We start from the raw sequence: 17,207 nt of genomic DNA, 5'->3' as shown, positions 1-17,207 counted from the left end.
GAGACACATTTTAAATATGCTTTGCGAATATTGAAATATTTGTACCGAAATATTGAAATATTTAATATTAAAGATTTAAGGTTACATTAGAAAAGGAATGAAAAGTGTGAAACGATAGATTGTTATGTGGACGTTGATTGGGCAGGAGATCATTTAGATAGGAAATCTACTTCTGGATATGTAATTAAATTGTATGGAAATGTAATCGGTTGGAAATCTAAAAAACAAAGGTGTGTGACAAAAGCCTGGACGTATGCAGAGTATGTAGCTCTATCGGAAGCGGTGAGTGAATTAATGTCTATTAGAGAAATTATGAAGGTCTTCAATGTAAATCTAGACAATAACCCTGTAAAAATTTATGACGATAACTCTGGAGTGATAAGTATAGCAAAGTACGGAAATTTCACAAAAAATTCTAAACACATTGAAGTTCATTACCACTACGTTCACGAATGCTTAAAGGAAAATAAGATAAATATAATTTAAGTAGGTACAGACGAAAATACTACATAGGTTCTCTAAGAGGTTTTTCTATGTGCGATAGTCGAATCAAAGATTTGAATTTTTCGATTTGATCTACAGTGTTTATATTTTCAATAATGTTAGAAATTTGGACTGAAAACTTACCACCATTGATAAAGCATACTGGCGTTGGCTTTCCGTCGAAGTATACAATTTTTTGAACGATTTCTCCCGATGCGAGGGTTGGTTCTTGCTGCAGCAGAAGGGTATTATTATCTAATTTTAATGTTTTATTGGAGAGTTCGAATCGATATTGATTTAAACCGGGTAAGCTTAATATGCCGTCTTCTATGATAGGGAAATTATCATCTACTAAGGAAAATTCTATCTCTTTGTTGAATAAATTTAGTTTAATTTTGGAATTGGATTCGTATTTGGAATGTTCCATGGAGAATTTCTATGTGTCTGGTATTATTGTTCTTCCTGGGTAGCATCCTCGTTTAAGCAAGTTGATTCCTGCTCCCGAGTCAACGAAAAATCGCAATCCTGGTCGTCCTGGTAATTGTAGTCGTATTGTGGATAATCTTCCTGAGGTAGCATTGTTAATTCTGATTGTTCTTGAATGTGGTTTATTCCTGGAGGGGCTTTTGTTTGAGGCGGTATTCGAAAATTTTGGCATTGATTGGCAAGGTGTCTCAATCGATTGCATTTGAAACATTTCGTTTGTGGCCTTTCGTTTAATGGTCGATTTTCAAGCTTTGTAAAATTATTCATTCTTGGTTGAATGTTTTGTGTGGGTGGAGTTTTGTTATTCATGTTACTTGTAATCGTGAAGCGGTTACCTACTGGACGAGACGTCTGGTTACGATAAGATGGTGGAGTGGTTGTTTGTCGTGTCATCCGTCTGCGAGCGTTGTCTTCGCGAAAGTATTTTTCCACGTCCATTGCCTTTTTTTCTGCATCGATGATGTTTGGGGGGGGGATTAGCCAATAGCACGTGTCCTATTTCTGAATGAAGGCCTCTTACATAGTCAATCACAGAAACCATGTATAGTCGATCGTTCATCGCTCATCGAGTTAGTTCGTCTTTATATTCATTGGTAATGCTGTATTGAAGTTTGTTGAAAACACGTCGAAATCTAATGTTATAATTTTGCACGCTTTCGGTTATTCCTTGCTTTATCACTCTTAACTGATCTTGGTGTTCTCTTACTGATGCTTGAGTAGCTACGTTACGTCTTAATCCTTCGTACAGAGTTTCGAATTCGTTAATATGGATATTACGGATTGTCATTGCGGCTTTTCCTACAATTTTCTCTATTTTGATCATTTTTAATAATAACGTTTGTTCGCTACACATCATTCTCATTTCTTTTATTTCACGAATAAAATCTTCTACACTTATATCGTTTTCTCCGTTTAGTATCGGAGATACTAAACAGCTTTTAGATTTCCAGAGTTTGCAGCTGTTGGATTGGATGGTTGGACATATGTTGGTGGCTTTTGTGGCATAGGTGGAGGTGGATTAGTATCGTGTTTTAATACTGATATATTATCGTCATCGTCAGTCATCATAGAACCGAATTCAGTTGATTTTACGTTTATTTGTGGTAGTTTGACACGAGAGAGGTTTCTACCTAATATTTCCATTTCGTTAGCGCGTTTTCTATTTTCTTCGTTCGCTAATTTTAAAGCATTCTTTATTTCGTTAAATTGTTGTCGAAATTCTTCGTTCTGTCTCTGTATTAAGTCTAAAATTGCTCTGGTAGAGGAATCGAGTGATCCCGTTTTATTTTGGACTCCACTTGTAGAGGGTAAACTTGTCTCGGCTTTTGAGTCTTTCTTGTTGTTCATATTGTCTCTTCGCTAGAGTTACTAGAGAAACTAACTTTTCGCGTTCTATATTGTTTAAAAGAATTCCGACTTTTCTCACCTTGATACGTAAGTTCGTAGAATGAGGTTCCCTTGCGGTGTTTTCCTCTGTGGCGCGTTCAAATGTGTTGTTTGAGTGTCAAACTCGTTCTGTTGATTTGTTCTATGCTGACAGTGGCCCCGTTGATTTGGTCCACCGTGGTAAATTATTGGCACCAAAGTTCATAACACAAGTAGTTCGAATCCTTCGATCTTCAATAATGTCCGTAGACCGAAATCGTAACTTCGTTTACACTGAAGCGAATGGATCCTGGCAGGATCGCCAAAATGTCACGTAAAAATAATGGGAAAATAATAATAAAAAAATGTTGGGTTCTTGAACCAGAGTTCGAGGTACCTTTATTTTATAATAGGATTACAAGTGTGCGATTTGACCGTTACCGAAAGACTGAAAGACTCGATCAAGACTCAGCCCTTCTAGATGTTCGTTTATCTTATGCCTATGTGCCGAATTCATATTCCTTTGTTTTGGGAGTCGGTGTCGTGTGCAAGGCGGTTCAGGTTTCCTGAGTCTGTTGGAGATATTTGTTGACGTTACATGTACGTCAAGACTGTGTAAGTGTCACGAGGCAAAACAATAATATGAGTCGCTCTCGATTTGCATCGTTCTCTAACTCATGTGCCGCTACATACTTATATAGTTATTATTTCTTACAACCTAGCGTATGCAGTTGTGTATGGGGCCTTAGGTTCACTGTTTATAGATACTGCTAGGAATTAATCGAACGAATTCAACGCAGTCGCGTTTACAGTGTTCCGTATTATCGGAAATGCCGAATTCGCGTGGTTTCGCTTTGACGTTCGTCCACGTTGACGATTGTTCAAAGAACAACCGAGTGGCCTCCGCGTCACAGCTACGAAAGACATCGAAGCCGCGACACCCTTGAGTGACTTCCCTATCTTTTCCTAAAACCAAGGATGACGCAACTCAGGCAATCGTTACAAGCGTTCGAACTTCACATTTTCTTACCATACTATCAACAAAAAATGAAAGCTGGTTTTCAATGAGTCATTATATAATTATATGTCGGAGATGAAAAAACACCGGAGCCTTTGGAATTTTGGATAATCCCGCAACATTGTAACCTAGAGTCTACTATAGCTGTAATTGAACAATTGTAGTTATTCAATCCGATTGTAATTGTTCGAGAGTTGTGATAATGAGCTTGGGCTCGAGGCGACAGTCAGTCGCCGAACGTAGCCGCGGTCACGGGATGAACGCTTTGTCTAACAAAGGTATGGAGTAATTCTATAGATCTCCTTAAAAGAAATATTCGTGGCGACACGCGACAGTAAACATTCCAACGGTTTCTGTCCCGTGGCTCGCCACACGCAGACCCTATTCTTCGAGTAAGATGATTGCCAGATGTCGATGCGTCTCCGCAGTACATGTTCGGCTAGCCCGAGGGCCCGTTATAAATCTTAAGGTTTAGTTAACTAAAGTCCTTCAAGCAGACAAACAGTCTTTGTCCCAACTACGGGAAGATAGGGGAGACATATTTTTCAACGAACGGCGTCTCCCACTAGCAACTTTCCCTCGAGGGCGGCTAGCATCTTTTTCTAACCACCGATATGGAGATTGACCAATTAGCAGCAACGTCAATTTCCCTTACTTCCTAAACGAAGGCTTTCCTCGACGAATCCGATGATCTCGTGTCCTTAGACACACCCCATTATAGTTTTCCTCTGTGGCATCATCGGGACGGGAAGGGCATTCTTTTACGCGCTCCCGTCGACCAAAGAGTAACGTCTTTACGCTCAGCAATTATTTTTACGAGTCAGACTTAGATTCAGCGAGAACGCCCATCTGTCATCCCGTTGGCCGCGGATTCGTTATTGAACTGGAGACCACTGTCACTAGTGTCGCGGACGTCTCACCGCCGTGGTAGATTGTCAAACCTGTGTTATTCATACCTGTGTCAATAAATCGTATCTTCGTTACACCGCAACGATGGCTACCTTCAATGAAGACTCCTCAAACACCGACAACCCTATCCCCAATGTCATTCCGACATATATATCCACCGAAAATGCGCTCTTGTAGACAAACGCTCGATTCGCGTCATAGCTTTTAAAGCTTGTCGCATCTCAATCCGTTGGAAAAAGTTTTTCCTGTAGCATATTTTATTTTTACGAACCAACAAGGTCTTTGTTTATTTCCTTCTGTTTTTTGCTCCAATTTCCCCATTGTTTTTTCAAGGATAGTATTTCAGAGCCACTAGTCAAGTTTATTATAACAATAAACGTACGTTTCGGAAACATTTTGTGCTGTGAAACAGAATACACTAAAGTTAGAAGGTCACATCGATTTTCGAAAGTTTATAAATGGAGGTGTATGACAGTATCACCAGCTGTTGCTGTCCAAGTAACTCCAACATCGAAATACTACAACGATTCCAATCGAAAACGCTAAGAGCCTTAATAGACGCACCTTGGTATGTTACCAACGAAACCATCCATCGCGACCTCAAGATACCTACAGTCAAAGAGGAAATAGCAAAATATAGCGACAGATATAGCAAAAGAGTCAACAAACACCGAAACCCCCTAATCACTGGACTACTCGATACGACGGATCAGATTCGATTTCTTTTTACTACAGACATGCAAGAAATTCCGTGTTGGAGAGCGATGTTGCGAGTTCGAGTGCCTGGACCATCTGAAGAACGTTACCGGAACTGGTATAGTTTATGTCGTTGATGATAATAATTCCTCCACGACTCAGCAACAAGAGCTACTCTGGGTGATGAGCTTAATGGTGCTGTTGCGGCTATTTTAATTTTTCAACAGGGATCCAGATGGCGCCGTTGACGAAATTCTTTCATTATAAACGTCAACGATCAACATCAGCCATCAGGGAACGAAGAAGGTACGCTGTAACGTGTCTGAGTAATTATACCTCGAGGAGTACATACAGTTATGTAATGAAGATTCGTATGTGAGTGTTTGTTTTCTTATTTCTTTTCCCTTTGTTTCATTTGAATGGATTTTTGTACTCAAAGAGCGAGGTAAGATTACGTCAGATACGTTTTTACATATGCTAAAAGAATGGAAAATGATGATGATGAATCAATGACACGTAGAAAATTATAATCTATTGTATTGTTGTTATCTAATGGTGTTGTAGTTGACTGTATGGTGGATGTATCTAATGGTGTTGTAGTTGACTGTATGTTGTTCAATATTGCTATGAAACTCTTCTGATTCATTGTCACTTATACGAAGGATGGAAGTATACGAATTGGGAGAAGTCAGGTTGAGAGATGCAAGATTTATACGCTCGTTCTGTCAGTTATCCCAGTGTCTGTTACGCGATAGAAAATGAACGAACTGAATAATAAATGCATTATCGGCATGAAGATTGCTTGATGTAGGCCACCGCTTTTTTTCTATCCTTCCGATACCATTTTTCTTTTTTTTTTTTTTTTTGCGAAACACTTTGCTAGTCGTGAGAAGCAGCAATTCCCTTCTGCGAATCAATTACGGTTCACGAGAAATTGTATTATAGCCTGGAACGTATTCAAATTATCTTCAATTATTCTCGGCTGTTTCCATTTCCATTCGTCTCTTACGTAAGTACTCGTTTGATGTACGTACATAGTGAGACAATAATCGTTAACACCTTTAATGTCTTCAGTATTATAGAATAAGACGCGAAAATACGTTGAAACCTGACTTTTAGATTCGCGAGACTCTATAAGACTTCGAAAGTCTCTTGTTTCAGGCCGAATAAAAAATTGTAGATGAAGAATTACATTGCGAGGTCTGTTAAGGAAAATTTTAAATCGTATCGTTGTAATAGGATTATTTCAGCGAGGGAAATTACGTGTTGCGTGCGAAGCCACGAGCTTTCTTTCAGGCTAATATACATAATTGTCCTATCGAATTTTCCATCTAAACCGTTGCGCTCACACGTGGATTTTGCATTTCAATTTTCTTACTTACAGTCCAGTCCAGTGAGACCAAGTTAAATTTTTCAGCCCTCCGAGGTAGAATATGTTTTATAGAGAGACGTACAACGCCATGAAGGGGAGACAGATCAATAAATTGGGTTATCTTTAAATTACTGACAATCATTTCATCGACGCGGTTTCACCGACACCGAGTCCCCCGGCAACGTCTGTCAAAGCTTATTTACCGATACACTGAAATCAACCACAATCATTTTACCGACCTCTTCCTTTGCTGACAGTTATTATACTCGCTGTCATATGTTATCGTTGATTATACATCTTTATTTACAAATTCGTTCCTGTGTATAACGAAACAAAGGAAGAAACGAAAATGATACGTTTCATGACGCATTGTTAAATTATTAATTAACGAGAGTTACATATCTACATGAATGCTTTGAAATGTCAGTTATAATTCATGAAAATGGATACAAGCCATTTTACTATACATAAATAGAATTATAAAGACATGTTACGTACTAATGCTTTTACGAAATATATTTCTGTATACGTTTGACGTTTCTGTATTATTCCTTATGTGCTTTCTGCTCTTGTGTTTAGCTCGTCGGAAGTAAAAATACGTTAAGCGAATCAGCTAATCTATTCGATGGCTGATTCAATGGCTCAGTCTTCTCTTATGCAACTACCAAAAGAGAAGATAAGTCTTTGGTTATACAACATTTCATAACGTCCAAAGTAACGGGGCACTAATTAGTTGAAACTTTAAGACAGACCAGATATCAGTCATCGTCCGTAAATACATTTATTACGATCGTTTAAAGTTTAAAGAAACACCGTTATAAAGTCGTAATACGAGACAAAGCGAAGAGAAAGTAAACTGTTGGATATATGACAAAATAATTCTATTTTAAATAAGAGACTGGTCAGCGTGGTTATTTTGTTTACAAAATCAAACGAATTTAATGAATGTAATGGTAAGGAAGTAACTATAAGTGGCTGTTAAACTATTTTTATGCTTGAAAAGTAATTCGCAAAGTAATGTAAAGCAGTACTACTGAGTTGTACATAACCTCTTTCAGAATTTGTTCTTAACCTCTTGCTTCATAACTTCCTTAATTATACTCTTCAAATTTATGGACTACTTCGATGTTGTTACGAACAGAAACTGATAAAATATTAATCTTAAATATAGATTGAAATGAAAGCTTGTCACGTAAATATATATATGTACTAGTTACTCAAACTATGGATCACATAACCTATACAAAAAAAAAAAAAAAAAAAAAATTATTGTACACTATAAAGCAAGAGGTTAAATCTTTAATCTGTTAAGAATTAAATTTTTTATTGTAACTGCGAAAATTATAAAAGTACCAAGCGAAGCAAGTACGGAATATATGCGGAATATGAATCGCTCAACGAGCCAAAGAGCGGCTCAGTGACAAAATTAGTAAAGTAAAGACCACAAATATTACAACATTATATTCTACCACAAAATAATTCTCTATATAAAAAAGGTACACAACGAATCGATTTTTCACAACGATAAGAGTCAACAGAACCAATCAAGACCAGGCGAGACTCTCATAAGACAACGATATCAGAGGGATCAAATCAGCGACTTCAATCTATGTTACAGAGTATAGTTATCAAGAAAAATTGCTCTTTTCATGAAAAGTATGGTAATGATACTCTTATAATACATTGTATATCTGGCAGTCGGATGTGCCCGTGGCCATCGGAAATGTAAAGACGACGCTTTTAGAAAGTGATAGCGCCATCGCGTTTTAAAAACGCGTTAGAAGAAGGACGGTTTCGCTATCCAAGGCGAATCGAAAAGTGTGCGTGTTGCGAGAATCAGAGTTGATCGAGACGTCGAAGCATAGAGTCGTTAGAATTGAGTTGCGAGTGTTGTCGAGTGTTAGAGTTGCTAGTGAGAGAGAGTGAGAGAGAGAGAGAGAGAGAGAGAGAGAGTTACCAAATAGTTGTCAAGTTATTTGTTGTAAATACGAGCGTTGCATTTAGTTTTCCTGTTAATCAAACATCGTTTCTCTGTCTAACTAATATCTGTATTTTCAATCCATTATTAATAAATTATAATTAATCGGACAAAATTACACCTTTAATATATTCCGATATTACATTACCGTGATGTAATATTTATCATGCTTATTTTGTACGTAAAACGAATCGTTGGAATATTCCCGAAGCTAACGAAGCATTTCCCAAAAGTTAAACCGAAGAAATTAACGCGAATAGTTAAGTGAAATTTTTCCATTAACTTGCTGACCAACCGGCAAATAAAAAATCATAAAAATTGTTTCAATGTGTTGAGGTCACGCATAACTTCTTTTTTCATTGACGATTACCAAACAGGTAAAATTTCGAAATTGTACGAAGGCCACGTGACCAGATCGTATTGGAATTTGAAGTGCATGGAAAAAGACAACTCGAAGTACAAACCTTGAGCTGTACTACTCGAAGTACAAACGTGAACTAATGGATGCATAACGCCAAACATCCGAACAGCATCTTGGAGCCCGTCATTGTTCTGAAATAAAAGAAGTGACGAATTAAAAAGACGCAGGACTAATAATAATAAAGAAAACTTAGTTCGTATTATAAATTGAATTTACATCAGAAAAGAAGCACGATCAAGCGAAACAGATCGTAGAAATGACAAATATCATCGATATACGTTTCAGTGTAATTTCACTTTTGAAAATTATTTAGTTTAATACGATCGTATTCATCGCTCTGAAACTTTCATTGTGCTGCAATTTGTGCTGCGTCTTTTTAATTTCTCTATCTTTCTGTGTTTTCGGAAAAATTACTTGAAAGATTAAGAATTGCTTGCCTTATTTTATTTTCGATTAGTTAGGATTTGATTATTCCAGGTAAGGTTTATTGTTTATAACAGGTTTTATCACTTGTTTATTATTTAGGAGTTTGTTATTTTAGGATTAGTACCTTTTAGGATTTCTTATCCTTCGAGTTTCTGTTTCAGATATTTAGGTCTATTTCAAGATGTTTTATTACATTAGGATTATTTATTCGATTAAGATAATTTAAGAGTTTCACAATGTACAAAGAAATAATCGCGTGAAATTTAGATTTATGCTTTAAACGTATTAAACACGCGGTAATTTCAATGTCTATAGCCTCGAACGTGTTCTGATTAGTTGTGTCATTGTCTGTGACATTGAAATCACAAAAATCCATTGCAAGTGTGCTGTCATGCAATGTGGATGTAATTGGGTTTTTTGGGTATTTCCTGTATCATCTGATTTGTACAGTACTATTTTAACGCAAGGACAGGAAACTTATTATATATTTCCCGTCCATTATTTGAATCGTTGTGAAGTGTAACGAATTATATTCGATTCGAGGAGATGTTAATGAATTACCCATTTCATATGTAATTACATGGAAATAAAAATCAACAGACAACGGAATTTCCAATATTTTTTTGTTTCGTCACGTCTTTTTCATAATATATCTTTTATAGGTACGTGATCTATTAATCGTTCGAATGGAAATAATTATTCGTATAATATTCAAATGATTCTAGCCATAAAATAAATTAAAACGATACCTGTCAATGATATGCAATCTGCGTATGACGTCAACCTCGATCTATGCTTATACAAGAAATTTTATCAATCAATGACTAGATATACAATAATCAAATATTATAAAATTTCCTGAAAACCTTTAGGTGTTAATATTAAGGTGTTAATATCTTTAATATTTGCAAGTTATTGTTTAGCGCTAATTAGTTAGAATGTAACAAGTGGTGTACCAGAATTGAGATAATTAAGCCACACGAACAATCTTATTTAGATCTTTTTAATTTTTTAATTCTCTTTTGCTCCAATACTTCGTAAAATTAATCTTCGTTAGCTACTACACTTCATAGAATGACAAGAGATAATTTTTCTTATATAACGTTTCATTCATAAAATCTATCATTAAAGTATATCTTCATAAAAATATCATTCCATACTAACGGTATATTTGGTGTCATACGAGATAACAGTTACCAGTGATGACATATGTAACTTTATAAAGATATCTCGTTTTATTATATATTAAAAGAATGTACTCATTGCTGCTATATTTCAGATGAAAAAAAGGAGGCAACGATTTTACAGTAAAATCGTTCGTTTACAACTGATTCATTTACATTTCATGATAATACTGTGCATTCTGAATATGCTATGATTTGGTTTAAAATAATGAATAGTCCATTCTTGCATACTATTGCTCCGGCTTTACTTGTATTTTCGATATTGGTATAAATAGAAAGACAATTAATGTCGTTCGAGTCTATTTTCGGATCATTTATATTACGTTTAATCCATATAGTTATTATATGAGACATAGTATCGTAAAATTTGGAAGAATAAAACGTTCGTACAGGATGTACATTTTATAAGAACTCCAACAAATCTGCGTGTGCACCTAAAATACAAACCGATAGTGATTGTTCATAAGTTTATATACATTATCTAATGTCAATCGAAGGTATCAATTCTTTTTCTCCATAAGAGTACTTTTTCATTTATATGTGTTCAAAAATACATGTGTTCAACCGTGAAGCATATGTCACCTACAACGAAAAAGAGTTTTCCTATACTTAATATTTCCTTTGTATACCTATGAAAGTCTATTCTTCGCGTAGTATGAAATTATGAATAAATCTGGAATATTGTTCAATCTGAAAAGAAAAATAACTTATTGACATCATTCATTGATACGAGATTCAGAATGTTTGTTTTGTCTTGCAGAGAAAGAAGGCAGCCCTTTCTTTTAATGTGAAATAGAAAGCGAAAATTTGAAAACAGATTTTTTGGAAATTTACTTGCAAATATCGTTTTCAATATCGTGATTTTCTTCCCAATGGTACTGTACTTTCAAATTTTCCAGTATCCCTCTAAAAACAAAAAGTCGAACCTCGTTATCATTAACATAGGCATTACAAGGAAGAGAAGTATTAGAAAGCAGCTCCTTTTTATTATGGATTTCTTTATAATCGTGTAAATAAGAAATTCCGGAAATTTTTTCCTCAAGAATTTAATTCTTGTGTTTTGATTGATAATTATTACACTGCATACTAACTTTTCGCATACTGTTCGCGTCTAACAATTTCCTAATAATAACTACTTCAAAATTACATATGTTCTTGCACGAATTCAAAAGTACGTATGATACAATTACAATTGATTCTAAAATAATAATTATTTAAAGATATTAAGATACTAATTAAACGTTTCACTATATTTCAAAATCTGGAACAACAAATTTTTATTTATAAAAAATGAAACTGTCTTTATATATTCTTTGTCATGATGCTATTTCTTATTACCATGTCGACATTTTTTAAAATTCATTTTGTTATCTCTACGCAATATGAAAATTCATATACTGCTTAATATTTTTTACATATTATCCATCCACCGCATGACATCTCCTGAAAAATCAAAATATTAATGTTATATTATTACAATGCTTCTTAAATTTCAATTTTTGACAAATTTGAAATCCAATATATTTTGCACAATTATTATTTATCAAAAAATTCTAAGTTAGTAACTTTCTTTTCAAATGGCAAATAACATATACTTTGACTTACCTGTAAGTTTTTGTTCCTAATCATCATTTCCTCTTATAGAACATCATTATTGTTCCCATAATTACTACCAGTGTCATAGATATTGTAGTGGCTACAACTGAATTAATAGAAAATGATAAATAACTGTGTATAACACTAACACATAACTGTGTATAACAATGACACATAACTTTTACTTACATATCAGTCGATAAGGGATTACTGTGATATCCTGTTGATGTTTCTTAAGGCACTTGATTAGCTGCGATACGGTATCATTCCTTATGGTATACTGTAGATAAGTATTTTAGAAAATAACAAGAATAAATCTAAATTATTCAGAGGTTCCAGTTTCGGCTTAGACATAAATACAGGACCATTTGCAAAGAAGAAAGGGTGCGTTTCTACAGCCTCGTTATAGTAACCATGAATACCAATCTCTGAATTACTGGTTACTAAACATAAATATCCTATAAAATTTAATATATTTCTTTAATTTTTAATACATACATGAGTTAGTAGTTCTAAATTATGAATCATCCTACCTGTGATATTACACTTTTCCTTATAATATCATCACTCAAGTGAACAACATTAAGATCATGTAAACCATGTCATCCTATCTTACTGTGAAGATACTTAGTTATGTTATCTAACATTATAAAAATATCATCAAATTCAAGTCCTTTTATTCACATCACATGACCACGGCGATCTGGTTCTTCGTTATATAATGTTCTAAAATTTGTCGTATATATAGGATGTACAAACCGTGATATCAAGGTATCAGTTCTTCCTTCCCAAGGGACAGTTTCATTAAAATTCTGATAGAATTAAAAATTAATTATTAATATTCTAACAATCATATATGTTAAATACATTATAGTCAACGATATATACCTGAGCGAATGTAGGGGTGATTCCTTGATAATTATAAATGTCATCAGCCCACATCATTGTGCCACTTCTTTGTACTCCAGCCTCTAGATTAACAGCCTAAACAAACATACAAAATTTTATAGAAGCTGTACAAAATATAGTATATATGCGCAATATTGAAGCGTTCAAGGGGATATAAAGGTAATGTACATCACATACACGTGTACTCTCATGCAACAAAATACAATTAGATTTAATAGTATAAGCTCTTTTATTCATCATAATAGATTGGAAATTTAAGTGTCTTACGAGGGTGAGTAAAAAGTTACCCGCTCTGTCGGTGTAGAATTTATTTTAAGCAATTGTCAAAAAAGACATACATCATTTTTTGACATAATCACTCAATTTCTGTATACACTTTGTCCATTTGCTGAAGGACCTTCGTATTTTCTCGTTAAAAAATGTTTTGGGCTGAGCTGCGAACCACGAATGCATCGTCGTCTTCACCTTTTCATCAGCTTTCTCGGCATCCATCTCGCACAAACTTTTTAAAACCCAAATCTGTCGTGCACTATTGCATAAGCAGAGCCGTGGCTGATTTGCAAATGATTTGCCACATTATCCAGTGTCACTCGTCTATTCCATAGAGCATAAGTTCATGAGCACGTTCAATGTTGTCATCGTGGATGTGGACGGGCGTCCAGCTGTTTTTTCATAACACTTGTGCGATCTTCTTTGAACTTTTGTGCCCATTCAAACACACTTCGTGACAAAACACTTTCTCCATAATGTGCATTAAATCTTTGATAAATATAGGCATCAAACATAACCTCCGACCACAAGAAACGAATCACAGCATCCTGCACTGTTTTCCTGCAAATCGCCATTGCAAAGCGCCATTACTCGCGCAACGGTCACAAACGAATTGACGTAACACAATGAAACCTACGCAGCAGCACTGAACAGATATTGACGTCATACGAAGAGTGCAGATGGATCAGTACGGTCGACAGAAGTTTTAACTATCTGGAGTGCGGATAAATTTTTACCGAGAGTCGTATAGGAATCTATAATCTGTAAGTACACCTTTGGCTGAATGGAAATTTCTCTTACATATAGTCAAAAATGCAGAAACAGTGTATTGAATTGGAAAGTGATAAAAAATAAGCGAAGTTTCGAGGTTGCATGTGATTGCATGAGTACACAGGACGTTTTTAGCGAATAAAAAATAATTTTGAAAGACACGAGACTTATCTTGTATTTTATGCACTCTCTGTGTCCGAATCTCCAGAAGCTCTCTATCTTATGAAGTGTTTTAGATTAGCCGGAAAATTTTGTATGTACATGCAAGAAGTATACGATCTAAGTGGAATATTCCATTATTCTCTTGATACAACAGAAACGAAATTTACAGAACTTCTCAGAAAGTTGGTTTATTATTACCAAAATAATAGAATTAATATACGTTTATCATCTTTACATACCTAAGTCGTGGAGGTTTATCGTGCGTAAAAAATTAGTGTCGTTTCAAAGTTACATTTCGTACATTTTAAGCCTATAATTTGTAACGTACAAAACAATGTAAATTTGAGCTGTTTCTTATCTCCACAATAAGAAAATCCAACTTTACGTTTTTTACACAATGATATTTATGGAACAGTAATATCATATTATTGCATCGCTTGGAGAATGAAGTCAAGGTACGATGTGACCCTAGTGTAAACGCTGGGATAGCCAGCTGTGCCGCACTTATAAGCGTAAGACACAATACCTATTAAATACGAGGTTAATTCATGTTGTATCAGCAGTGGTCCGCCGCGGTCAGCCTGAAAGGATCGTTAAATTTTTAATCAAAGATACTGAAATATATCGATCGAATTGTATTGAAATTATACTTATATACAGTAATAATCTTCTATTGATTTGTGTATAGAAATACTCCAATTTATAATGTACATGTTATATGTATTTTGAGCAAAACTAAGATTAGAAGGAAATTAGATTAAATACCATAATGAGGTGTGAGAAGTGGGCAAAACTATTAAATTGTGTTTATCTATTATTTCTAATGTTTAAGACGTCGATTTGATGTTAATTCGAATTGACGTGTCTTCAGATACCGTATAGTTTGTAGTAACTCTGTAACTTAATTACCGTACAAGAATCCTCTCCACCCTGAGCATGTTCGGCGCATATTATACCATCAGTGATATCAGGTGCATTAGGAAATTTGGAATAAGCTATTTTGCATTCGGCGTTCTTAATCGCTGGCATTTGTACTTCCATTAATGCATTACGTCGTGGTCGTCCTACGAAGAAAATAAGAAAGATATTTAAGACTGGAACTGTTTAATTTTATTATAAAATTGATATCACTTACTATATCTTAATGCTCCCCATCCAGCAACAAGGGGGTTATAGCCGACGAAGTTGCTCTTTCGTAGGGGCTCTTTCGTACAAATGGGATATACGTACCCTGAAAAATAAAAAAATAAATGAAAATGCAGGAAACGAATGACCAAAAGTATGAGAAAGAATTGTACACGCTTTATGACACAATATATGTGTACAGTAAGAAATTTCAGGATATGATACTTCAGTAATACTCAATAGCATATATATATATATATATATATATATATATATATTTGAGGAGTTACTCGAAAATGGCACCTCCTCCACCAATCTAAGAATGGCAATATTATGATTGTGTATGTTTTCTATTCCATCCATATGTGCACAATGTGCTGCGGTCAAAACAAACCTAACCCCGTTGAGAGGGTACCGATCAAACTAGGGAGGTGTGGTTGAAGTTCCCATCTTATTTCGTCTCGGTGGCTAGTTGTTCGGGTTTCTCGAGATCGGGTTGAATTGGCAGTGGGACAAGCCTTTTGACGCCCCGATCCAAAATGCTCTTTGCCGTCTGAACTGTAGCTGTCCGGATGACACCATCGGCGCCTGGATGAACCTTGATAACTCGGCCCAGAGGCCAATGCATGGAGGGAACGTTGTCCTCTCTGAGGATGACGATTGTGCCCTTTTGGATGCTGTGTCCACCCTTGCTCCATTTATTGCGGTTGGTTAGCTCGTTCAAATACTCCTTATGCCAGCGGTTCCAAAAATGTTGTTTAAGCTGTTGGATATGCTGCCATTTGGAGAGTCGGTTCGATGGAATGTCTCTGAAATCTCGATCACGTAAGCACATTAATGAATCGCTAATGAGGAAATGTCCGGGAGTGAGGGCTAGGAGATCATTTGGATCGGTGGAGATAGGAGTTAGCGGGCGGGAATTGAGGACTGCTTCTATTTCTATGATAAGAGTATTACGGTGTTAAGCTCATATGTTTCTGTTTCTCCACTCGCGCTGCGCCATAATATCCTTTGATATTTTCGATCCTCTGGTCGTACGAGGAATTGCCGATACATTTTCTCGATGTCGCCAGTGAGTACGTACTGATGAGCGCGGAATCTAATTAATATACAAAATAAATTGTGAATTGATTCGAGAATATAGGATTTCCCCATTTCCATGATTATCGTGATTTTTGTATAAATATATTTTTTAAGATACTAATAATTAGGTAGTTATAAATTAGTATTATCAATTATTTTGCATTTATAATTCCGCCTGTAGTATAAGTGTTAATTGAAAACTAACTTTATGTTTCAAAAAGTACTAGCAAAGTCGTTGAGTAACAAGCCACTGATGCTAACACAAATAGCATTGTCGTAATTAAATATTTCTAAATATTCATTTTTCATTTTGAACCTGTAGAAACAATTTATTATATATACTATTAGCTAAGTAATTGCATATTTAATTAAGTCGAAATATAAAGCTTAGTTATTTTAATAATTTAAAAAATAAAAAACTGACAAACATTTCAATTTAATTTATGGTTGGAACAAAAGACAGTTATTTTTCATTAATTGAAATATTGCAATGCAGAGTACTTTCCAAAATACGCCGAGAGTATTCCTGATGGTGAAACGAGCGTTGCTTCATCTAACGCAGCTAAAGAAAACAACATCTATGTAGTTGGTGGTACGATGCCTGAAATAGAGGGCGATAAATTGTACAATACCTGTACTATTTGGGGTCCCGATGGAACTTTGATAGCAAAGCACCGAAAGGTAAGTAATATATTCCTTTATGGCTTTGAATTTGAAAATATTGGGGTGAAGAAAGTGACTCTATCTAGGAATAATTTAGGAATATACATATGTACATACGTATACTATAACCAATTCTATAATTTACGGTTTATAAAATACGTTATGATACGGGAAACGCCCATTTTTGTTGTAATGTGTTTGTTGTTGTATAAATTTTTCACATACTTAAAATATTATTATACTTATTTTTTCTCCTTTTTAAACATTATTAAATGATAAGATTTTTTAAT

At 35.1% G+C, this 17,207-nt stretch overlaps 2 protein-coding genes across 5 annotated transcripts in view; one reads left to right on the top strand and one right to left on the bottom strand.

The window, feature by feature from the left end:
- The window catches only part of LOC143304570 (uncharacterized), a 60,047-nt gene that overhangs the window by 4,138 nt on the left and 38,702 nt on the right, over positions 1 to 17,207 (top strand). The gene's annotated exons all lie outside the window — the stretch shown is intronic.
- LOC143304565 (venom serine protease Bi-VSP-like) lies at positions 10,142 to 16,401 on the bottom strand. 3 transcript variants are annotated; one of them, XM_076627032.1, is made up of 12 exons: positions 15,566 to 16,401; positions 15,182 to 15,277; positions 14,956 to 15,110; positions 13,131 to 14,627; positions 12,823 to 12,918; positions 12,468 to 12,746; positions 12,124 to 12,392; positions 11,944 to 12,040; positions 11,677 to 11,781; positions 11,430 to 11,599; positions 11,173 to 11,244; positions 10,142 to 11,028 (listed from the first exon to the last, which is right to left on the bottom strand). In XM_076627032.1, exons 1-4 carry the CDS (start codon positions 15,867 to 15,869, stop codon positions 14,472 to 14,474), a joined length of 711 nt encoding a protein of 236 aa, XP_076483147.1. In that variant the 5' UTR covers positions 15,870 to 16,401; the 3' UTR covers positions 10,142 to 11,028; positions 11,173 to 11,244; positions 11,430 to 11,599; positions 11,677 to 11,781; positions 11,944 to 12,040; positions 12,124 to 12,392; positions 12,468 to 12,746; positions 12,823 to 12,918; positions 13,131 to 14,471. The 3 variants fall into 3 exon arrangements, with proteins under 3 accessions (XP_076483147.1, XP_076483148.1, XP_076483149.1); XM_076627033.1 differs by lacking the exon at positions 11,430 to 11,599; XM_076627034.1 differs by lacking the exons at positions 11,173 to 11,244; positions 11,430 to 11,599.

The sequence above is a fragment of the Bombus vancouverensis genome, unplaced genomic scaffold, assembly GCF_051014615.1.
Source record: "Bombus vancouverensis nearcticus unplaced genomic scaffold, iyBomVanc1_principal scaffold0040, whole genome shotgun sequence".
Taxonomy (NCBI): domain Eukaryota; kingdom Metazoa; phylum Arthropoda; class Insecta; order Hymenoptera; family Apidae; genus Bombus; species Bombus vancouverensis.
Note: the sequence above shows the minus strand (reverse complement) of the source record. Positions and strands in the feature narration are given on the sequence as shown.